General features: G+C 57.2%; 3 protein-coding genes across 5 annotated transcripts; 1 reads left to right on the forward strand and 2 right to left on the reverse strand.

Annotated features, from left to right (window-relative positions):
* Positions 1-749: 749 nt before the first annotated feature.
* PDE6G (phosphodiesterase 6G) lies at positions 750-20,992 on the reverse strand. Of its 3 annotated transcripts, XM_073310372.2 has the most exons (5): positions 20,917-20,988; positions 18,263-18,452; positions 2,649-2,854; positions 1,688-1,728; positions 750-971 (listed from the first exon to the last, which is right to left on the reverse strand). In XM_073310372.2, the coding sequence occupies exons 3-5, from the start codon at positions 2,792-2,794 to the stop codon at positions 895-897; spliced, it is 264 nt and encodes an 87-aa protein (XP_073166473.1). In that variant the 5' UTR covers positions 2,795-2,854; positions 18,263-18,452; positions 20,917-20,988; the 3' UTR covers positions 750-894. The 3 variants fall into 3 exon arrangements, with proteins under 3 accessions (XP_073166473.1, XP_073166472.1, XP_073166471.1); XM_073310371.1 differs by lacking the exon at positions 18,263-18,452 and having other exon boundaries at positions 20,917-20,992; XM_073310370.2 differs by lacking the exons at positions 18,263-18,452; positions 20,917-20,988 and adding an exon at positions 11,652-11,953.
* Positions 10,868-12,900, reverse strand: OXLD1 (oxidoreductase like domain containing 1). The gene is made up of 2 exons (XM_073310369.1): positions 12,792-12,900; positions 10,868-11,628 (listed from the first exon to the last, which is right to left on the reverse strand). The coding sequence occupies exons 1-2, from the start codon at positions 12,864-12,866 to the stop codon at positions 11,149-11,151; spliced, it is 555 nt and encodes a 184-aa protein (XP_073166470.1). The 5' UTR covers positions 12,867-12,900; the 3' UTR covers positions 10,868-11,148.
* CCDC137 (coiled-coil domain containing 137) lies at positions 13,037-18,031 on the forward strand. Its single transcript, XM_073310367.2, has 6 exons — positions 13,037-13,187; positions 14,274-14,404; positions 15,140-15,350; positions 16,036-16,118; positions 16,633-16,712; positions 17,106-18,031. Exons 1-6 carry the CDS (start codon positions 13,102-13,104, stop codon positions 17,316-17,318), a joined length of 804 nt encoding a protein of 267 aa, XP_073166468.1. The 5' UTR covers positions 13,037-13,101; the 3' UTR covers positions 17,319-18,031.
* Positions 20,993-23,728: the final 2,736 nt, after the last annotated feature.

Raw genomic sequence — 23,728 nt, forward strand, 5'->3', positions numbered from 1 at the left:
AGCCAGGGTTTATGCTACCTCTGTGGAGCCCACCCCCTGCTCCTTACCAGCAGCCTGCGAGCAGGAAGTTCTCTGCTCCTCCCCATAGGTGGCTGCATTTCCCAAGGGCTGCCTGCTTCTTGCCTGAGAAGCGTGTTTTGAGACAAGGGGCAGGGGAAGTTTTAAGGAGGAGAGCTGCCTGGCCTTGCAGGGGGATGTCTGTCTAAAAGCATTTTCACTGGAAAAGGAGGAGGGGTTGGGGGGGGGTGATGCCTGGGTTTTGGCAAGTGCCAGTCATTAGCCCTGTATAATCCACCCTCTGCAGTTTATATAATGTAAAGCTACCCTGGCTCCTGCCTCCTGCAGAGAGAACCTGCCCAGCCCTAGGCATCTCGGGGCATAGACAGCTGTGAAGAACATCACATAGACAAGGCCGCTAATACACAACAGAGGGAGGATCATTCTACACCTCACACTGCGGACTCGGCACCCCGCATTCCCTCCTGTTTATTTCCAAGGCTGCAGCACCAGTGAAAATTCCAGGGCTTTCAAACAATTAGCACTCATGTTAAATGCCAAATCCCACCGGCCTGGCTCTGGCTTAACTCCCAGCAGGCTGGGCAAGCTAAGAAGTGAAAGAGATTGGTGGTACACAGCATGTCTTGGGAAAACCCTGTGTTAAGCAACATGTCCAAGTGGAGTGGGAGACTCTAGGGTGGAGTAGAGCTGGCTCGGAAAGCACAGAAGCCAGGTAAGACTCAGGACAGATTCAACTAAGCATGTTTATTTTAAAGAGCTTTTTCAGGCTGGTCTCCTCACGAGCTGCAAAAGCAGCTGCATCACCCTCTGTATAAATAGTGACACCTCCGTGGGCTGCCAGGAGACACATGCCTCAATTCTGAGCTCAGGGGCTGGCTAGATGATGCCGTACTGCGCCAGCTCATGGAGTTCCAGGTGACTGAAAGCTTCCCAGGGGCAAATCACGGTGATGTCTGAAAGGGGAAAACCAGAGAGGCAGGGGTCAGCGTGAGCCAGGATCTGGCAGCTGTCTGGGAAAAGCACTCTCCCCAGCACAGCTGCTTGGCACATTGTACCTGCTGTGGGCGCCCCTAGTCCCCGTTCAAATGGGGCTTGTTCCACAGCAGCGCGACCTGCCTTTTCAGTGGAGATCGGTGCCATGGGGCTGGGGGCTGTTTACCCACGGCAGAGCTCTCCCCGTGGCACTCCGCCTTTGCCACCCAGCTGTTCTGGAAGTTCATTCCATGGTGCAGGGGGGAAGGGGGCCTGCCAAAGGGGGAAGGATGGGGTGGCAGAGGGAAGTAAGGCACAAGTTCAAGTCCTGCTTTAGGCCATATTTGAACTTGACCCATGTGTGTGACACCTGGTTCCATTTATCCAGAAGCAAACCCAGCCAGGACATGGCTGGCAGCCACTTCTCAGGAGGGTACCAATGGGGGTGGGGAGCTGCAGGTCAGGGCTGAGCTGTGGGTGGTGAGTCCAGCACAAGCCAAGCTGGGAGTGGTGGAAATGCAGAGTTGGGCAGATATCTGCACAGCTGTGGGCCTCCCCCAGGACTGAGGTGCCTCTGCCGTGTGGGGTGGGGGCGCCCTGGCCCAGGGCTGGCTACAGCTGGTGACGTTAATCTCTCCCTTTCATGTGCAACACATTCCCTATTTCCAAACCAGTCAAGCACCAGCTGCTCGGTTACCTGTTCCCAGCCCCTCCATGCCAGGGATGTCATCACCGAACCTGCAAGGAGAGACACCATTACATCACTCTCCCCGCCCTGGGCTCAGCCTGGAGCATCCCTGACCACCCCCAGTGATCTGTGACCCCCCAGCTCTGCGTGGAGGGGTGTGAGACGAGGGGCTGGACAAAGGGAGCATCTCCAGCACATACCCCTCGCTGGCCAGAAACCCAGCCTTGAAAGAGCCCCTTGTTTGAGTCCCCAGCGCCGTAGGGCAGTGGGGTGGCTGCGGCTCTTTGCACCCCAGGGGAGAATGGAGCTCTTGACAGCTCACTCCGGGTGTGGAGCCTTTGCAGAGGACCTTACGCTCACGCCCTATCTGCTCTGCAGAATCCCGCTGCTGCGGTGTCCTGCGTGAACTGCTGAGCCCCAGGCTGGCTGTATCTTCCTGGCCATGGCCAGTGAACGGGCAAGAGGGGCGAGAAGACGTTCACGACTCTGGTTCTCATTTAGCTGCTGTTCGGGGCACTCCTTTCTCTTTGTAAAGCCCCCACCAAGGTCTCCCTGGGCTGGTGCCAGCTGCTCTCTGAAGGGCTAACCTAGCCAGGCTCCCCTCCTGTTGCATTGTTGGACTGTCCTGCCACCCTGACCCGCTCAAGTCCCCTCTAGCCTCACATGGGTTGCCCTAAATTCCACTGTTCGGGGGAGAGTGGATGGGGGCGGGGCTCTGCTGTGACAATGCCCCGCACCTGAGCTCTCTGAGGATTAAATGCTCAGGGGTTCCAGCTGTTCCTCATGGGGGGCAGAGCCCAGGCCCAGAGGTTAGTCCTGGCCAGAAGGGGCTGGCAGCGCACAGAGCCCCTGGGTTAGGCAAGTCACTGCTGGCATATGCAGGGGACCATGCCCTGGCTGCTCACTGGTACTGGGGGGGGGAGGAGAGACCAGACTCTGAGTGAGCAGCACTCCCACCCTACGTGCTCACCCTTGGGTCCCCTTCTTGGGTGGCTTGCTCTTGAACTGCCTGGTTTGCCTCTGCTTGAATTTGGGGGGCCCTTTCCTGGGGGTGGCTGGCCCTCCAGTCACCCCAGTGGCTGACTTGATCTCCAGCTTGGGGGGCTCCAGGCTCATGGCTGCGGTGGGGTGTCAGCTGCTGGTGCAGTCCCCCTGGCTCCAGGTCCCGGCTTCTCCCTGCAGGCCACAGGTTTGGAGGCAGAAAGAAGGAAAGACAATTGGCCATGTGAAGGGAGCAAGGAGATGGCGGCCCACGGTGCCCGCTGAGACAGGCCACCAATGCAAACGTCCTATGGCGTTCCTGGGTGGGCTAGCAGCAGCTGGAAGGGGATCTAGATGCACAAGTCTCTATGCCTGACCCAGCCCGCTTAGCCAAGTGTGTAGCAGCGGGCTCCTCAACCCAGCTGCCGCTAGAGGGGGGACACAGCGGCACCCTACGGGTGTGGGTCACCCAAGGCTGCTCGCTCCTGGGAGCAGAGAATGTGGGTGCAATGTGGGTGGTGCATGGGACCACAGCTCCCTCTAGTGGCTGACTCACTGACTGACAGCCTGTTACCGCTGTTCCTTGTGGGGCAGGGGGATGTGCTTTCTGGTGCTCAGCAGCCACAGTTCAGTCCCCACCCAGGACAGAGATTTTCAGTGCCCGCAAGGGGCTGTAGCCACCCAGCTCCTGGGAATGAATGGGAGCTGGGTGGCCAACCCCCAGTCAGCTCTGGTCAGGGGGCTGGTGCATACAAGAGGCCAAGGACAGTGCTGGCTAGCTGGGGAGTGGGAATGCAGACCCCTCCCATGCCCTTTAAATGAAAGTTTTAGCCACTCACCAGCCCAGAGTGGGCCAGGGCTCTGTTCCATGGCTCAGTGACCCATTTGCCAGGCCCCCCGCCCCTGCTGCAGAAGAAAAGCTCCTGCAACCTTGGAATTAGCTCAGCTCAGACAGCTCTAAGCTCATTATTGCAAGGACAATGACGGCACTAGGGAACATGGGACAAACCGGGGGCTTTAGTGTTTATTTCTTTAGACAACAAATCCCTGAAGTTACAACTATTTGCTCCTTCTCCCCCGGCCCCCAACGTCCCGACTCCCATGCCAAGCCTGTCGGGAACCTGGGGGCAGAGAGGGCTGAATGAGTCTGGGCGGCTCTTTGCTGGGTGCTGTTATTGCTTCTGACACTGGGTGCTGGGAGCAGCTGGTGTCCTAGCAAAGGGAAGATCTGAGCGTGCAAGGTCAGCTGGCTGCTGGGACCAGCACTGTGCAGAGGTCTCTTCCTGCCCGTTAGTGCTCAGAAAGCCCTGGGGCCCCACGCTTAGCTGTGTACATGGTGGATAATGTACCACAGCTTGTTAACAAGGACGGGAGCAGCACCTGTGTGGGACTGAAATGTCCCTGCTGGCTTGTTTTAAACTGTGTGTTTGCAAGGACAAAACACGTCCTTTCTCCCTGGGACTGCGGGCCCTGAAGTCTGTGCTCCAAGGCCCTGATCCAGCACATTTATCAGTATGGACTGCTGCAAGCACGGGCGTTATTGGGCCCCAATTGAGCTAAAAGTCATATTTAAAAAGACAAAGATCCAGGTCTACAGATAATGCGTCGCAAGATTAGCATTTGAAATGAGCTCTCAGAGACCATTCGTTGTGGATGCTGCTGTTGGCATGTCCGTTCTCTTGGGCAGTGAAAATAGCCTAGTCGAGAGACGGTTTGATCATGTAATGAAAGACTGTCCCCCGCTGCATACCCAACAAGGGCAGAATTAAGGTTACATAGGCAAGCTTAATTCTGGCATTTTCTAACTTTTGAGGGCAAGGACGGAGCTGTTAGGAGATAAATATAAAGGGACATGATAAAAGAATACAACATAATGACTATAATGAAAATACAGGTAGGTGGCTTCAATGTATCCTTCTGAGCACAAGAAGAAGCCACTCAATCAGCAAAAAGCAGCAGATTTAAAACCAATCTGAGGAAATAGTTTACACGGGGCCCAGTTCTTCCACAGAACTCATTGCCACAAGACGCCATTGAGGCCACAAGCTCAGCTGGACTCACAAAAGACTGAATGCTTCTGTGGGTAATGAAAACATCCAGGAGTTAAAAACAATCCCCCACTCCCAAGGTTTGGAAGGGCCCTAACCCTTCATGTTTCAGGGCATGAACTGACCTTTGAAAGGAATAGGTGGTGGAAGTGTTATTCTATAATTGCCTGGGGGTAGAGGGAGCTTCTGAAAAAGCTGGGGCTGGCCACTGGGGTAGATGGATCTCTGCTCTCGTCCAGCCTGCCAATTTGTGGGTTTCTGCACTCCGGTCGCCCACCTTAATGCTGCTCTTTTACTAGTAGCTGTGCGGGACCCAGTGATTGCACTATTAGTTCCCGTGAAACATGAGACCGGTATAATGGGGGGAGTGCAGCACCCCATGACTTCTCCTCCGGCCCGATCGTACCTGGGAACCCAAACTCGCCTCCATGTTGCCAGCTCTCATGGTTTGATCACAAGTCTCAGAGCTGGTGTTTTTCTTCAAGCCCCAGTCCCCCTGCATCATGTCATTACACAGGAATTTCAGCATAGTAATTTTCGAGCCCTCACGGTGGCATACGAAACACAAACCCTAGAGGCTCAAAGACCAGAGAAGGAATAAAAAAAATCCTCCCCCATTTATTATTTTTTAAATCATGATTTTTTAAGCCAATCTTGTATTTTTTTGGGAGGGCAGGGCGCTGACTCATGGTTTCTTGAATGCTCGGGGTGGGTAAATTACTATCATTCCATTGTGTCTAATGGAGGGGCTTCTGCAGCAGTGTCACCCTTCTGTCCCCAAGAAACGTCTCAGTTCTGGGACGTGTTCCAGCGTGAAACAAGCAAAGTATTGACAGTTACAGTCACTCCCAAGTAAAACCACAGGCAATTTAGCAAGGCAGATATAATTTGTGAAAGGAGAGATGAGTTTCTAAAGGCCAGACAGAATACAGAATCGTAGAATATCAGGGTTGGAAGGGACCTCAGGAGATCATCTAGTCCAACCCCCTGCTCAAAGCAGGGCCAATCCCCAATTTTTGCCCCAGATCCCAAAATGGCCCCCTCAATGATTGAACTCACAACCCAGGGTTTAGCAGGCCAATGCTCAAACCACTGAGCTATCCCTCCCCCCAGGGCTAGTCTCCCAAAGCCCGTGGGCTAGTATGCTATCCCGCAAGCAGCCCTCCCAGGTTACTCAATAGCCGACTAGTCCCTGGGCATTGAGAGGCCGGATTCTAGCCCCTAGTGTTTATTTCTCGTGGATAAATGATCCGAGTTACGAGGTGCCTCCAATGAAGCTTGAGTCTTCAACAGGGAGTGCTGTTTCCAGCCCCTTTACATCCATGAAGCCTGTGAGGGATTTCAGCAACCCCCTGACCAAGCCACCTGTGCAGTTACTATCTGTTCACAAACGCCGCCCCTTCCAAAGACTGTCCTCCTGGCTTCCCCAGCTGCGGGGCATCTCATTCCCCTCGCTCTGTGTTCTGTGATCAGTGGCATTCCCTTCCGTTACCAACACCTCTCACGTGGGGGGGGGGTCTGGTCTACCAGGCTGGAAAGGGACCCGGGGCTGCGAGTCAGGAGACTTGGATTCTAGCCTTGCCTTTGCCATATCCTGGTTACATCACTTCACTGTGCTCTTCACCCCACTGGCTGGCTGGCGTAGTCAGACTAAGCGGTGTGCGTGCTGAGCAGCCCCTAGCACACCGGGGCTCTGATCTGGCCGGGGGCCGCTAGGTGCTATTTCAGTGCGGATAATGAAGTTAAGCACAGGTGGAATCTATTAAGCAGTGTCCCGGGCAATAGTACAACATGTGCCTGTTTGCAGGATGGGGCCAGGGTCAGCAGCTGTTGCGGTTCCCCTCTCTAACAAGGCCAGTTTAACTACTGGCTCAGAAACATTTGGGGACTGATTCACAGCCACTGAAGGCAGTGGGAGTCTTCCCATCAGCTCAGGGGCTTTGGAGCAGGCCCTCAGCACCTAAATCCACAGCAAGCCAGAGGGAAAAAAACTCTGCAAACAACTGGACAAGTTTGTGTATCCTTCCTCCTCTGCAAATCCCCAGAGCAGCGCTAATCCGAGCAGGGCTGTTCTCCTGGGTGGCAGGGCAAGATATCAATATTTCTGCAGATACTAGCCGTGGGCTAGCAGGCCTGATGGGGCTGACAACAGCCCCAAGTGGGCGGGAGGAGTCCCCCTCCGTTCCTTAGAGGGGAAACGACTTGCTCTGTAACAAATGATTGCAAGGAGAAGGGGAACGGATCGACACTTGGGGCTCCCCTGGCAAGAGCAGCCAGTCAACACTCTCCCTTTCAAAACATTTTTCAACAAAAACCAGCATTTTTGCAAAAGGAACATTTCCCTTCTATCAGAAATTTTCTAGGACCTGCCCCCCCCAACCCCATTTTCAGGGGTTTTTCCTTCCTCAGGATCCACCCACCCCACTTCCCAGTTTGCAACTGGAAAAGGGGAAAGAGCAAAAAACCAAAACATTTCAGTTAAAAAGAATCCCAGAAAATTAATGTTTTAAAGATTTTCTCTGAAAAAACACCCATCGTGACCAACTCCGATCCTGAGCCTTTGTCTGACCCTCGGAAACAGACCGAGCTGCCCAGAGGTTTGCTAGGGACACTTGGCTGCTCCTTCAGCAGGCTGGAAGTACGACGACAGCTTAGAGCACCCCAGCTATTTTGGTTCTTCGGCGTCTGTCCAGACTAGCTACCTTGGACCATTTCACGCCAACAGCCTGATAAGGTTCGAGTCCATCCCGCACTGGCGAATGGCACCACGGCCTAGAATAACGACTCCCTTCACCTCTCCAAACTCCTCGGATCACTTGGCATCCACAGTGGAGGGACCGACTAGATTTTTAAAGACCAAGGAAAGGAACCACAGTCTCACGCAGGGTGGCAGAAGTAGACAGGCAGGGACATAAGCAAGATGGAGACTGGAGCACAATGACGCCTTACGTAAGAAGCTGAGGAACAGCAGCACTTGGTGTATTCAAAGTAGAGGGGATTACTTACCCCACTGCAGATGTTTCACAGGGCCAGCTGCACTGGGCTGGTGCTAGCCCCAGCCAGCTGTGACTGTCAGCGATGGGTCCGTGTCCTATAGACGACACTCTGGATGGTTCTTGCGGGCCGGTGGGTTTATTCTGCTCCTGGATAATAGGATTATGACCCTTCCTTTAAAATGGGTAAGCTGATTTAATTTCTAATGGTATGTACATCGTTTGGGGTGGGTGAGAGGAGCATGTGGGTGAGAGAGGGGCGTTGGGGTAATGCTATTGTAACACGCTGTCCGTTCCCGCCCATTTGATTGTGCATTTTATTGTTCCACAGGGGCATTTGCTCAACTCTCTGGCTCTGTGCAATATTTCAGTGTGCAGTGCTGTGTTTGGGGCAGAATAATTCTTAGCAAATAATTTATCGGATGGATTTTGCCTCCTCTTCAGTCTAGAAGCTTGTTGTTGGGAGATCCCTGGCTGGCAATCAACGACCCAGGAGTTCCCGTGAGCAGACTTCAGCCTGCAGCTCGACCGTCACAAATATTCCAGACAGCGGAGCTAGTCTGAGCGCAGGATCCTTGACTGACCCTGTCAGAACCTGCTGTCCCAGCTGTCAATTTAAAACGTGCTTTGCACAAATCTGCAATACTGGGGTCCAATGGGCCGATTCTCAGAACCCTTCTGCCATCAACCACATTTGCTAGAAGACCATGCAAAGCGCCTGCAACGGGGCTCAAAAAGTGGGCCCAGATCTTTGCAGTGTTCACCAAGCTCTGCCTATGGGCACATGACATTTCCCTTTCCGACTTATGTGTATTGCCCTATGGTTAGAGGGCTCACCCCTGGATCCCGGCCTGCTGCATGCACATGTATTCAGACAGCCCGAAGAGCACACAAGCGGAGCAAAGACATTAATTAATAGCAGATAAAGTGCAATTAGCGTGACACCAAACAGACCAGGAGACGAAGTCCCTGCCCCGAGCTTCTTACAAGACAGAAAACCCCCTGATAACAAGGGATGGGCCCCAGATTCAGCTCATATGGATCCCAAGCTACTGTCCGATCTTGAAAAACAGTGAGGTCACCAAGGGCCTGGGACTCTGGGATGCTACCCCCTACGGCAGCATCCTCCTGGCCGAGGCTAGCAATGTTGTAAGGCCCCCTCCTGGGCAGATGAAGTCAATGGAAGCCGCAGGGCCCTGAGCCACCTGGAAAAAAAAAATCGGACTACTCACTTAGCAACCAAGCATGGATTCAGGTGCCTCCCTTTGCAAATGCTGGCCGCAGGCACTAATGCAAAGGCCGGTCGTCACTGCTGGGTGATTTGCTGTTTGGTATTCTTAGGAACCTAGGAATTGCCAGGGTGGAGCAGAAGAAATGGGGGAGGGATAGCTCAGTGGTTTGAGCATTGGCCTGCTAAACCCAGGGTTGTGAGTTCAATCCTTGAGGGGGCAATATAGGGAACTGGGGCAAAAATTGGGGATTGGTCCGCTTTGAGCAGGGGGTTGGACTAGATGACCTCCTGAGGTCCCTTTCAACCCTGATATTCTTAAAAAAAAAAAAAAAAAAAAGTCCACCAAGTTCATTCCCAGGTGCTCGACCGCGGCCACTGCTAGCTGCTGGCTCCATAGTGGGCATGTTATTCCTTATCTGTCCACTGGGGAAGTTTCTTCCTATCCCCTAGTAGTGAAGCATGAAAGTGGATATCCCTTCCCTGTTTTAATCCTATCACTGTAGGTGTTCCCCATTCTCCATCGGACTGTCTAATCCTTTTCTGACCACTGCTAAGGTGTTGGCCTCTGTGACAGGGAGTCCTATGGGTCAACTGACTATCAAGCATTAAAAAAGTACTTCTGATCACTGCTCAATTTCTTGGAAAAGCAACTCCTTGGTCTTTGCCCAGGTTTCCTGTGGAAGCACCAGTTTGTCTGCTGGATGAGTATCATTCCAAAGCTAATCCCTTTGCACTAAAGCAATTATAAAAAGGCATAATCTCAGTACACTTTAATTGAACTTCAGGCCCTTCCACTAATTACAATTAGTTAGGCTTCAGCAAATAGGATTATGTGAATCCAGGAACGTTTTAAGGACACCAGCTGAACTGGTTACTTGTCTGATAAAGACAAGGACTCCTGTTAATTATTGAGTCCATCTTGAGTTTTATTAGCGCACACTGCTAAACAGCTAGCAGGTCTTAGTGGCACCCGCTTCGTTAGCCAGATTCCGCAGCTGGGGGGAGGGCTGAGTTTCTGTCAAGATTTCATTAAAAACCTCAAACTCTGCAGCCAAGCAGAGCAAGGGCACTGCTCTGGCGCGCTAAGTTTTAGGGCGGCTGGTGCTTTGTGACCCAGACCCCTTAGCAAATGGGAGCAAAATGCTGTCATTTAGCACAAAGAACGTGGGACAGATTCCACCACAGCCTCTATACACCTCTCCAGGGTGCACATGGAGGGGGAGCAGATCTGTGGTGCCCGGTGCGGCAGGAAATTCCACAGGTGCAAAGCCTTGAATCACCCTAAGCAGTTCTGACTCAGCCGCCTTGCCAGGTGTGGTACAGGAGGTGGGGCTGGACGTGTGCGAGGGGAGCCTCTCCAGCACATGCCACTACGGAGCTTCTGTGCTGTGCCAGATGGCACGGCAGCCGCTAGGCAGCTCTTGGAAGGTGCTGCAAATTAGAGCTGCCCTGCAGCTGCTCTTATTTATGCCTGCGCCATTTTGACCATCACAGCAGCCCGGAGGCACAAATGTGGCCCTCCCAGGGAATACTACTGTCACTTGGCGGTTATGCACTAGGCTCTTCAATTCCAGCCACCAAGCAGCTGGGTGAGGAAGCAGTGCATATTCAGAGGGGAACCCAGCAGGCCATGCATCAGGGGAGAGAGAGGAACATTTATCTAGACTACAGCAGGGGTTTTAAAAAGGGCTAAGGGACAAACTCCCAGAGAATGGGGGATTTGGGTGTTGAATTCGTCGTCCCCTTTGGGATTCCCAGCCTAGATGTTAAATATTTTTAAAGCAGCGTACTTCACGTTTTGTCTCACGCTTAACTCAGTAGTTAAGCATGAGACAAAACGTGAAGTAGCAACAGCTAGGAGCCCAGGTCCCGGGCCAGGGCCCCGTCACAGTAGGTGTTGAACAAGCCCAGAACACAAAGGCAGGCCTAGAAGAGGTTCACATTTTTAAGCACACGGGTATGAATTTATTCTCACTCAATTTCTGCCAAGTACTGTAACTCATGCCAATAAATAATGGCAATCCTTTACCAACTAGTGGTCAAGCTGGGTTCTCGAGCCCAGGAACCAAGCTTCAAAGGAGATGGACAAATTATGTTAAATAAGGAGCCTTTTCGGAGAAGGGACAATAAATAAATATGGGCACTTTCTCTCTGGAGTTTGTAGTGCCATGGGAATAGAGGAGCCATGGCAGGAGCCAACAGCTTAAACTGTGCACATCAGTCTTTCTTCATACGGAATCTGATTTCCATCTTTAAAATCATTTTAATGTTCTCATCTTCTATGTGCTTTTCCACAGCGGCTAAGGCCTGTTCTCCCCCATCCTGGTAGTGTTTCAGCAGCTCCTCTGCATATGCAATCCAAACGCAGTTGTGGCAGCCGCTCATACAGCAATTAGTGGGGGGAAGGAGCGTTGGGGGCTTGGAAAAGGGGGGCTCTGTGTCTTTCAAAGGCTCAGAGAGCCCTGCAGCGCAGGGCTCTCCGTCGCTCTGCTGGGGATCAGTCTGAGAGCCATCTCCTCGGGTCTCTGAATGGCTTTGATGGTGGCTAAAATCTGCTTTTGACTGGTCCACGGAAAGTCTCCGAACGCTGCAGAAGTAGCTTTTCAGGTGGTCTCTGCGAGGTAGCCTGTCCCAGAGAGGACACCCACATCTCTGCAGTCTCCAGCGCTCGGTGCACCTGAAGAGTTGTAGATTTACCTGGCAATTAATAACAAACTTACAAGAGAGGTCGAACTGTCACACGCTGAAGGCTCTGTACGGCCGGGTCTGGTCCATCGTCCTGATGGCCATCTGCGCCGATGGGACTATCCACACGGCCCCTGGGGTGGGCCCAGCAGCTCGCCCAGCACCGGGCAAGGCTCGCAGCCGCTCTCACAGCGCCCCGGGCCGCAGGAGCAGCTCGGGTGCGGGGAGGAAGGCAAGAGTCGGCCCACCAAGTGCCCTTGATAATCCCGTACTGGGGATGGAGGAGATGGGTCCAAAGACAGACAGGAGATCCCTCCGCCTCCAAACAGCCTCCTTCCCCTCCGCCACATACAGCTCTCCTGCTCCAACTTTCCTCCCCCACACAGCCTCCTTCCCCTCCCCCATCCAGCCCCCCCGGTCCCCTCCCCCATACAGCACCCCCACTCCAACCCCAGCGCTCCTGCTCCCATGCCAGCTCCCCTCCCCCATACAGGCCCCCCCCAGTCCAGCCCCCCCCTGCTCCCATGGCAGCCCCCCCAGTCCCCTCCCCCATCCAGTCCCCCCCCCGCTCCCATGCCAGCTGCCCTCCCCCATCCAGCCCCCCCAGTCCCCTCCCCCATCCAGCCCCCCTCACTCCAGCCCCCCCCCCCCCGCTCCCATGCCAGCTGCCCTCCCCCATCCAGCCCCCCCGGTCCCCTCCCCCATCCAGCCCCCCTCACTCCAGCCCCCCACCCCGCTCCCATGCCAGCTGCCCTCCCCCATCCAGCCCCCCCGGTCCCCTCCCCCATCCAGCCCCCCTCACTCCAGCCCCCCACCCCGCTCCCATGCCAGCTGCCCTCCCCCATCCAGCCCCCCCGGTCCCCTCCCCCATCCAGCTCCCCTCACTCCAGCCCCCCCCCCCACTCCCATGCCAGCTCCCCTCACTCCAGCCCCCCCCGCTCCCATGCCAGCTGCCCTCCCCCATCCAGCCCCCCCGGTCCCCTCCCCCATCCAGCCCCCCTCACTCCAGACCCCCCCCCACTCCCATGCCAGCTGCCCTCCCCCATCCAGCCCCCCCGGTCCCCTCCCCCATCCAGCCCCCCTCACTCCAGCCCCCCCCGCTCCCATGCCAGCTCCCCTCCCCCATCCAGCCCCCCCGCAACTCTGCTGCCTCCCAAACAGCCCCCGGTGCTCACCTGGGGACGGGCCCCCGCCGCGCGGCTCCCCCCCGCCAGGCCCCGGCCGCACCGGGCCGCCCCCTGCAGTAACATCCCGACCGCGGCGCCCCGACAACCCGCCTCGTCTCCGCACGAGCGACAGCTTCTTCAGCCAATAGCCGCAGCGGCTCCTCCAGGCGCGAACCAATAGTTGCGGAGGGGGCGGTCCCTGGGGACGCGGACCAATGGGAGCAGGGGACTGGAGGGGGCGGGGCGCCGGGGTCAGCCGGAAGTGGGGCCGTCGGGCCGGGCGAGCGCACGTGGGAGGCGCACGTGGCTCCCGCTCCCGATGGGCAAACAGCCGCCGCCGGGCCCTGCGGGCCGCGCTGCCCGGGGGGAGCCGCGCAAGGGCGGGGCGGTCCCGGCCCGGGCTCGGTATGGGGGCTCGGTATGGGGGGGGGCCGCTCCGCGGGCTCGGTCTGCAGGGCCGGCCGATGTGCTGCGCCTGTCACCGCCGTGTCTGGTCCCTTCCCTCGGCGGCGATGCGGCCCATCGCGCTGGTGTGTCCGAGCTCGTGCCCAGCACGGGCCCGTGGGCGCCTCCGCCTCCAGCGAGGCCTGCATCCAGCCTCTGAAGGGGGCGACTGGCTGCGCCTTAGGGCCCTGGGGCGCCATCGCCCGCTCTGGTCCTGGGAACTTTGCCGCCGGGCAACCCCCCCCCCACTTTCCCCCTCTCCCCCCCGCGCACTGGCTGGGCGGCTCTTGTTTTAGCGGCTGGGAAGGCGACACCCGAGCCCAGCCCCTCAGAGGAGGGGTGCAGTGTTGCGTAGCTGCACGGGATAGGAGAGAGGCGAGGTGGGGAAATAGCCTTTGTTGGGCCAGCTTCTGCTGGGGAGAGAGGTGAGCCGTCCAGCTTACACAGCCATAGGAACGGCCATAGCGGGTCAGACCAAAGGTCCATCCAGCCCCGTACCCTGTCTTCCGACAGTGGCCAGGGCCAGGTGCCCCAGAGGGAATGAGCAGAACAGGGAATCATCACGTGAAACAGCCCCTGTCGCTCATTCCCAGCTTCTGGCAAACAGAGGCTAGGGCCACCAGCCCTGGGCATCCTGGCTAATAGCCACTGATGGACCTATCCTCCCTGAATTTATCTAGTTCTTTTTTGAACCCTGTTATAGTCTTGGCCTTCACAACATCCTCGGGCAAGGAGTTCCACAGGTTGATTGGGCATTGTGAGAAAAAATACTTCCTTTTGTTTGTTTTAAACCTACGGCAGAGCTCCGTAAGCTCAAAAGTTTGTCTCTTTCTGCAACAAAAGCTGGTCCACTAAAGCATGTTACCTCACCTGCCTTGTCTCAGCGAGAAGAGGGACAGTTCGATGGATAGACAAACCCAGCTCACTGGGCCTGTTTCTCAGCTCAGACCTTGCCTCCCATTCACCTGGCTGTCAGTGCTGCAGCAGTGAGTTCTGCACCTTTCCCTGTCCCTGATTTTGGACCTCTGTATGTCTCTTCCTTTTCAGCCAAGAGAAGAAGAAAACCAACTCAAAGCCCAAACATCTTGATGAGCAGGAAATCCCCTATCGGCTTCAGGAGCTCATTAAGAGCAGAGAGGAGATGAAAAACCCCAAGAGCAGGAAGAGAAGGAAAGCAGGTAAAGGCCAGCCTCCCCAGGACCTTTTTAACTCACTGGAAAGATCCCATCAAATACAGATGAGGCCTAATTTACACCAGTTATGTTGACTTCACTGAAAATGGCACATGGCCCCACTAAAGGGATCAGACCATAGGTCCCTCCCATTGAATATCCTGGTTCCAGTGGTGGCCAGTACCAGCAAGTAGCAGAGACCCTGCAGGAGGCAGTTCTGGTGTAATCTGCCACCAGGTACTGTTCCTCCTTCCCCTTGTCAGTTGATGGTCATCTTGTGCTCTGACACGGGGGTTTACAGGTCTTCTTAGGAATGAAAAGAAAAGGGTTCCAAATTCCTGGGTCTACCACAGAGGCTGGGCAGGTCATTTAGTTTCTCTGGGCCTCCTTTCCCCACTTCTCGGTCTCTTGCTCTTTGTCAGGTTCTTGGGTGCTGCCGCTGTCGTGATGCCTCACTGATCTCAGACTGGAAGTACTGAGGGAGAGGATTATGATGTACATGACTGTGCAGTATCTTGGAATCTGCTTGGTTCTGTCCAAGCCCAAAGGGGTGCTGAGTGGCAGCATGGGGCTGCAGAGCTGATCCTAACCATCAGAGTCAGGTTCTGTGTCAGCTTTCAGCAGGCGCAGCGGGTGCAAATACCTGAACTAGATCCCGTGTCCCTGGGATTTGTCCTGCCTGGGATGGGTGGTGCCCTCAGATCCTTCTTCTGGCTAATGCTGTTGTGATCTTGGCTGCAGTGAGCAAAAGGAAGCCTGTGACCCCGGATCCTGCAGCCCAGGGTGATATTCCCGTGCCCAAGTTCAGGAGGCGGAAGCAAGAGTCGGTGTCGGCTTACATCCAACGCATGGAGCAGGAAACCCAGCATGTCCTGTTTCTCACCAAAAACCAGCTGCAGCGCGAGCCTGAGACTGAGGAGCCGGCCCCGGAGAAGTCACAGAGGAAGAAGGAGTAGGTCTGGGGGGGGAAGCTCACGCCGAGGCCAAGGGAATGCTTTGATGTTGCTGGGCAGGGCCCAGTCATGGCTCCTAAAGGCTGCAGCAGGGGCTTGCCTGAGCAGCAAATGCAGAATCAGCTCCTGCCTTCAGAAATCGCTACTTATCCTGTTGGCACTGGAGTTGCATTACTGAGGGGAGGGGAGGGGAGGGGAGGAGACAAAGCCAGCCCCGAGAGGGAGCAATTAACTGACACCAGCCGTGGCAGAGACTGGTCCTATCCTCCCCCTGGGGCCCATACAGCAACTTTCCCTTCTGGGGGCAGCACCGTCCATCACTCAGCCATCCAGCAGCTGGTACTGAGCTCACGCACGGCAGACCCGTTCTGAGGAGGCTGCTGCACCTGCATGACACCCAGAGGGCTGGGGTGGGGATTGTACCCCTGGAGGTGAGGGAGTGGAGTTCTCAGCTCTTAATGGGATAGTGTCAGGTTAAGATCAGGGGCCCCCGGTGCGCAAGGTGCTGCACACACAAGTAGTAAGACACGCCCCCTGCTCTGGAAGCTCACAGTCCGAGTCAGGTTTAAATCCTGCAGATGGGTCTGTTCTAATCAGAGCATTAGCACCCTTCCTCCCACCCCCAGCACCCTTTTTTTAACCAGCTCTCCATCCCCTCTAAATGACCCGGCTCGGCATCCTTAGATTTCAGAATAAACGACTGGAGAAAATGCAAAAGAAGAGAGAGGAGAAGAAAGCGGCGATGCTGGAGAAGGCCTTGTTCCAAGGTAGGCGCGGGTACAGATCGGCAGTGCTGCTCTGGCTCTGGGCAGCCCTGGCTCTCCTGCAGACCCCTCACCCTGGGTATGGCCCCGGGAGAGGGGTGTAGAGGAGGTTTGCGTTACCTGAAATTTGCTCCCAAGTTCTCTTGCTTCCTTGGCTCCCCGTTTTCCTGGCTCCATGATGGGCTGCATGCGCCCAAGGAGCTTCCTGGGAACACACTGTGGGGCCCAGTCAATAGTTTGCGGATCGGGTGGTACTTCCTCCAGCCTGCCTCATGAAATGCTGCAGGCAGATCCTTGTGAGGCTTGGGATTCTGCTTCACTCCCTGAGCTGTGCTGTTCTGCAGTGCTGTTCAAAGCACCTCTCCCCAGAGGCGGCTGCACTTCAGCAGCAATCACTGTATATGCAGGGTCTTTAAAGAGCTTTGGGGTGGTGGGAGCTGTTGGGAGTGTCTGCTGGCTCACACCACGGCCGAGATCTCAAGCAATGTCTGTCTCCTCCCCTGCCCCTTCCTTTCAGATCCAGTTCAGTTTGGCGAGGTCGCCATGCAGCCACCAGCGCTTACGGTGAAGCCCAGAAAGGGGGTAATCAAAGAGAAGGTAAGCTGTTGCGTCCCATCTCATTTCAGCCCTGGGCTTGTCTCCCAGCTCTGCCAGTGCTGCTCAGGCTGACCCCCACGTCTCAGCCCAGGTCTCTCTTGAGCAGATCTTGCAAGTTGTAGGGTTGCCAGACTCTCTCGCCACGGCCCTGGGATTTGAAGCCAGCTCTCCAGCAGGATGAAAGCGGAGTGGCACCAACCTGTTGGCACTACAGGGCTTCTTGAGCTTAGTAGGAATTTTGACAGTAGAGACTTGGAAGCTCCTGGCATCAGTCGCTGCCCTTTGGCAGGTGCCTTCTCCCTGCACCCCGCTCTGCGGTGGGCTCTGTCCCTGGTTGACCCTCTGTCCCTTAACATGTGTCGAGTCTCAGCGGCTGTCTTTCCATTTCTGTAGGCTGGTCCGAGGCAGCTCCTGCTGACGGCTCTCCTGGCTCCCGGCCTTGTGGCTCCTGTCCGCAAAGCTGCCCCCTTGTCCCTCGCTCGCCAGCGCATCGTGGAGGAGGAGCGGGAGAGGGTCATCCAGGCCTACAGGGACATAAAGAAACGCAGACAGCAGCAGGTGTCCGAGAGCTGTCTCGTGGGGGACAAGCTGGAGAAGCCACTCTGAGCCCTCTGGCGGCCAGTGCCGTCCTGGGGAAGGTGACGTGGCTTTGGTCTCTGTACATGTGGGGATGGATGCTGATGTGGTGAGAGGTGTCCACAGGTGCTCCAGGGATCTGCTGTATGGGGAGCAACCCTCCCCAGACAGTCTGACTGAGTCATCAGGACACTGGCCCATGAGCACAGGATCTCACAGCCCCTCCCTCAGCGTGTGGAGCACAGGGCTCGTAGCCAAGCACTGACAGCAGCTAGCCCCTCACCTGGTGCAACGTGCTGCATCAGGCCCCAGAACTCTGCCCCCTTCCTGCCGGAGCAGAACCACCTGTGACGGGAGGGTGCAGGTCACTCCCGTGTCTTTGGGATCAGTCCTTGTCGCTCGCAGGCCCAGCCCAGCGGCGACACCGTGTTAGCGGCAGGAGGCAGGCGCGGTGCCGTGGCTTGGGCTGTGTGCGGAAGGAAGGGTAAAGGGAGGCGCTCAAAAAGCCCATTTGTGCCCATGCATTGCTGCGCTGAGTCGGCGGAGCACCACCTGCCTTCTCGGCCGGGGGAGCTCGCTCTGGGCCAGCTCCCGGAGGTGACGAACCCGCTGATACGAAACACTCTTGAAGGGGCAGTCGCGCGCTGAGCTGCCTCTTGGCTGCGTCCCTGAGCACCTCACCCTCCCTGGGCTTGGGGATGTCTGCTCCTTCAGCCAAACTGAATAAACAGCAGGAACACGAATGGAAATTCACCCCCCCTCATTTCTTCACCCATTTGAACCCCCTTATCCCCGAGCCGGGGGGCGGGGGGGGGGGTCCTGCTTCCTTTCCTGCCCTGCAATAGCAACGACTCCCGTGCAGGTGGCAGTCTGCACTCGGCAGCGTGAACCTTGCACGGCCACTGGCCCGCTCCCCTTGGCCTGCATTCCCCAACGTGGGCTTCACTGCTGGCCTCTGGCGAGGGGAGACTCACCTGGATACTGCGCCCACCGCTACAGCCGGGAGAGGCAGCTCTTGCTGGGTGCATGGCTCGTTTCATAATGGGAGGCAGGCTGGCCCTGTGCTAACGGCACCGGTTGAAACTGGGGACTCCCGAGTTCTCTCTGCAGCCTCGTTGGGCAACTTGTGGGCTGTGTGTGCCTGTGCCTCAGTTTCCCCAGGTGCTATGGAGAGAACCAGGGTTTGAGGTGGGATTCCCCTAGGCAGTATATGATTCCTGGTCTGACTGTCCTGGGGTGCTAGACAGGGCAGCATGTCTTTGGCCTTCCCCCGCAGGCCTGTCTGTGTGGCACAACAGGGGACCCCATCCATACCCTCCCCTCGCCCCAGATGAGCCTACGTGGGGCTGAGTTCCTACCTCAGTTGCTCCTGAGCCCTCTGTCTCCTGGGTGTACGCTCCTCCTGCAGCTTCTGCCTGTTACTGAGGTTGCTCCTGTGTCCCTGCGGTGGGGTCCCCTTACCCAGCCCCAGACCTGGCAGCCTGCCTCTGCTCCCACCAGGAGAGGTGAGGAAGAGAACAGCTTTGGGGCATTTTCCCAGCAAGCCACTGTTTTGAGTAGGTCCAACACACTCCAAGTTCCCAGCCCTCACCTCCCTGGTTCCTGAGGGGGTTCCCCTCCAGGTTTAACAGTTTTTAATTTGGCTGGGACCCTCCCTTTCTAATCATTGTGCCTCGCTCATCCCAGCTCCCTGGGGAGCTTCTCCCTGGCACTGCTTGGAGGAGCGGGGTGGAGCGGCTGAGCAGAGGACTCTGTATGCAGCAGGGCTGGGGCTCCCCAGGGCGATCTCGTTCCTGAGACCAGAAGCTCCAGTGCCCCTGGGGAGGCGGGTGGCAGCTTGTTTTGGGGGCAGGGCTAAGCTGGGGGGTGTCCTGCTGTTTGCTGGGCCAGACATCAGACTGGTCCCTGCAGAGGCCCCCTGCCTCATCCCCCAGACATGCTCCATCATAAACACGCCGTGGCTTGTACCCCGTTTGAGCTGCTGGGGCCTTGTGCTGGGAGATGGGCTGCGCCCCACCGGCTCCACGCGGCTCTCCAAGGGGTAATTACGGCTGGTGACGGTCAGGCTCTTTCCTGACGCGCTAATCACAGGCCTGGGCATTGCCAGCCCCGCCCCATGGAGACCCATCAGCTCCAGGGCCTCAGCCCCTTGCCTCCACTCCCAGCCCGACTGCAGTGACCTTCCCTGGCTGGCGAGAGGCTCACCTTCTACCCCGGCATGGCCTGCAAAGAGTTGTGGTTGGAGCCTCTGCCAGCATAACCTGGAGCCAGCCCGGGCCTGTGGTGCGTGGGGGCTGGAGATGGGGGGCAGGAAGAAATATTAATCCCTGCAGTGGGGCTCTGGATCTACCTGCTGGATGCCTGCTCCATGCCCTATGTAACCAGCCTAGTGCCCCCAGCCCATGCTCCTGAGGTGGCATTGCCAAGTGAGGTAGCCCAGCAACTTCCCCCCTTCCACCAACTTTCACTCTCTGCCTCCCCCCCTCAGCCCTTTCTCTAGGCCAAGGTTAATGGGCTTACACTGCCCCAGGTTCCCCTGAGCCCTGTCAGCGTGCTGCACCCCCATTCAGCCCAGGGCTTAGCCAACCAGAAGGAGCAGAGCCTGGCTGCTGGGCTGATCTGTGACCCCGGCAGGCTGGCACCTTAGGCCCAGCGCAGAGGGCTCCTTGCACAGCAGCTGTTGATGTCAGAACCGGCTGGGGGAATCCAACCGGCCCTGCGGGCACCTGGGCAGGGGCAGGATTATGGCAGGGTGGGGTCAGCAAGCAGAGGGTGGTTGGCACCTCCCCGTATCAGGCCCACCGAGCCCCTGCACCAAACTCCCCCCTCTGCTCTCCTGGGCAGCGTTCTTTGGCCCTGGCCTGAGCCGGAGCCACGAGACCTGGGCCTGCCAGTCCCCTGCTGCTTCCATAGCTCAGACTGGCGGAGCCGCCGGAGTGGGAAACATATCCCCCGCTCCCCCACCTTTGTCTCTTGCTCTCTGTGTGGGCTGAGCACCTGGGCCGTGCACTCAGCCCTGCCCTGCCCTGGAGCCCAGCGGGGTGGGGCGCCCTGTCCCGAAGTCAGCAAGATGAAGATCTGGCAGCTGCCTGCTGTGCCATGGGGACTTGGCAAAGGCGCCGGCCCAGCGCACCTGGGATCCCCACGCATCTGGCTCCAGGTGGTCCAGCCTCTGCTCTGGGTGTCTATTTGCTGAGGACTGGGACCCGGTGACTGCCCCCTGCCCTGCCCCACTGCAGGGGGCTGCTAGGCACCCCCTAGTGGGCAGCCGTGGCCTAGCAGCTCTCCAGCATTTCCCCCCCTCACCCAGCACCGGGAGGATTGCCAGTGACACAGCTGGGTCAGTCCCCCCCCTCCAAGGTCACCACTGTCCAAACTAAGCATCCCAAGCTGCCTTTACCACAAACAAACCCCTCCTGCCGTCTCCGGGCTATTCCTCAGGCTGCCTTTGGGGCTCAGCTATGCAGCCCCCCTGCAAGACACCCCCCAACCCTGGGCTTCAGCCCCAGGCCTCATATTCCACAGCTAGGTCCTCTGCTTTCCCCCAGGCCACTTCCTACTAAGCCTCTTATATTCTTCCCTGCTTAAGCTGGGTCTCTCCCAGGCCTCCGTGCTCTGAGCAGCCTACCTGGTTCTCCCCCCAGCTGGGCTTCATCACCACTCAAGCCAGCCTCTCCCTCTCTGCTGCAGTCACCTTCTGCCCTTTACAGGGGAGTGACCAGTCCCCTCAGGTGGGGCTTGTTCTGTAATCAGGTTGGCTCAGCCCCTGGCTCTCCAGCCTACGGGACAAGCCCCCGTTACACACGGGACTGTTACTGCCTGGGTTAAGTTCTTTGGGGCAGGGACTCGCTCTCGGTTGTGTGGGTTCCAGTGCCCAGCTCCATGAAGGGCCCCGGCCCCCAGCTGGAGCCACAGGACGCCTACAATACACCTGATGTTTCCCACACCAGTGAAACACTCACCTGACATGACAGCTCGTTTCCCCACTTTTCCAGGGTAATTTGACTGATCGGGACCAGCCAGCTCTGTTCCAGTTGGGCCTCTGGGGAGGTTTCACCAGGGTTCATTCAAAGAGAGTTTTTTCCTTGTGTCTAATGCAGCTCTAGAATTTGGCCGCCGTGTGACACTCCCTGTCCAGACACAGGGCCTGTGTCAGCTGGAGGCTTGACTGGAACAGTTCACTTAGCACCCACTGCTTGTGCTCTTGGAAGCGAAGGCTTGGTGGAGCCAAGTATAGTGCAATCCCCCTCCGGCTCCTGGGCTCCCTGAATGCACCACTCAACGGAAGCCCCTCATTTCCCTGAACTGTTACCTGTGTGCATTGGCCTAGCTCCCAGGCCTGCTGGCAGTTCCGTGCTTGGTGCATTTCCATGCTTACGTAGGGACGTTGATGCATCTGCAAACCTTACAGCTGCACTGCAGAAGGCCTGCAGCGAGCAAGGCCCCTTAAGGGAGTACAGGCCCTGGGGCTGCAGCACCCTGGCTCTGTCATGCTGGTGGGCAAGGAAGGGCCTGTCTGGCTCGGGCAGCAGCTCCATGGATAACAGGGCTTGCTCTGTGCTGAGCAGGTGTCCGTTCTGCTTTCCTCTGCAAACCCGGGGTGAAGTGGAAGGGCCCCTCCCCCAGCCCCGGCCTCTGCAGGTGTTTGTACCAGGTGCAAACAAAGAGGCGATGCCCAGCTCAGAGCAGCAGCTGAAGTTCACCAGGAACAATTACAGGGAGCCCCAGGGGAGATGGAACTCGCTGCGGCTCTTGCTGCTCCTCCAAAGGCACTTCGTGCAGAAGCAGAGCCAGCCCCGGCTGGCAGGGAGACTGCTGGGAAGGGGCCCCCCTGAGAGCAGCCTGCGCCCCCTTGGCAGGCTGCCTTGCTCGTGGGGCTCGCTCAGCTCATGCCAGGTTTCCTGCTGATGCTCTGGCAGCTCGGGGGCTCTGGCAGAAGAGCTCGGGGGGGATTGCATGGCACTGTGCAGGTGTGTTCCAGAGAGGCACCCTGAGATCATCCAGCAGGGGTCACTCAGGGGTCGCCCAATGGGAATGAAAAGCTGCGGACCCCAATAGGAGGTGCCCCTGGGGCACGCTCTGCCAGCCACCTTGGGACCGGCCAATTCACTCGCCCGCTGACCCACTTTCTCCTCCAATCAGCAACCAAGGACCAAAGGAAAGAATCCAAAGCGTGGGCACTGCCCCAGAGCCAGGCAGTGAGTGCAACAGCCCAGGCGAGCCTGGGGCTTAGCCCCCTCCCCTGTTGTGGTGGATTCCCCAGCAGGGGTCCCTCTTGGCAAGGGGAGTCACTGGAAGCCGCTCTGCTTCACCCACTGCACCTGGACAAAGGCGGGGCTGCTCAGCCGACCAGCGGAGTGTCACTTTGGCTCGGCTCGTGGTATTTGCACAAAAGATTTCCTGTTGGTATTGATCTGCTTCCCAGCCCCTGCCTACCTGGGCCTGGCCGGCTCTGACGATAGCATTTTGCGTCGCTCCATTCGTGGGTTTTCTTTCAAACGGAAATTCAATGCTGGTGGAAGGTGCTGGGCAGAGAAGCCTGCCGACTGGCGTCCTCTGTCGGCCAAGTAGATACGGGATGGGTAAACAGGGTAAAACGGGCTGGGCCTGGTGCCGCAGGGCCCAGCTACAGGGGTGAGCGGAATCCACAAAGCTGTGTTGTCCTTTGCATTCAAGCAATAACATACATTTAACAGCTGTGATTTTTCCCAAGCACTGAGAGCACCGAAAGCCAAGTCTGCTCGGAGCCACAGCCTTCCACCATGGGGGTGACTTTTGGTCTCTGCAGCCGCGCTCTGCAATGGCCTTACTGGACCCTGACATCTCTGCTGTGGCAACGGGGTGCCAGCTAGTGCCCAGGTTTCCCTAGGATGGGCCCTTGGAGCTGGACTGAGAACCACCATTGGCTTCAGGACGTTAGTTAGATTCCAGAAGAGCAGCGGGCAGTGAAAGCGGCCTGGTCTATGGACTAATCTTGAGCCATGTTGAGAAGCTGAAGGGAACATCCCCATCTCTGGTTGGCATTTTCGCACTGGCAGAGGGCATGCTGGAGCCAGCAGCTCCCTGCCGCCTTGGAGGGGGCCTGGCCTATCATTACTGGGGTCACTCCCCCGTGCCCCTCACTCTGCCCATCGTGTCCAAGGGATTGGGTCTGAAGCAATAGAGCCCCAGCAAAGCCGCACTGGCCCCAACCCCGGGCTGTCGCTGGCTGCAGCGGACCTGCCCAGTGCTGTGCAGATAGCCCCTGAGCTGTGCTGTCTGAGATGCCCAGAGACCACGGCTCCCAGTGCTGGCAGGGTGGCCGGATTAGATGGCACGTTACGAGCCCCTCAGCCAGCTGGCTCATTGTTTACTCCCTTCCCTTCTCGCGGCCGGAGCAGTCTGTGCCACGCGAGAGGGCAGGGCCAGAGTCTGCATCAGCTGAGCACAGCCCCCGCGGC

The sequence above is a fragment of the Lepidochelys kempii genome, chromosome 14 (assembly GCF_965140285.1).
Source record: "Lepidochelys kempii isolate rLepKem1 chromosome 14, rLepKem1.hap1, whole genome shotgun sequence".
Classification (NCBI taxonomy): Eukaryota; Metazoa; Chordata; order Testudines; family Cheloniidae; genus Lepidochelys; species Lepidochelys kempii.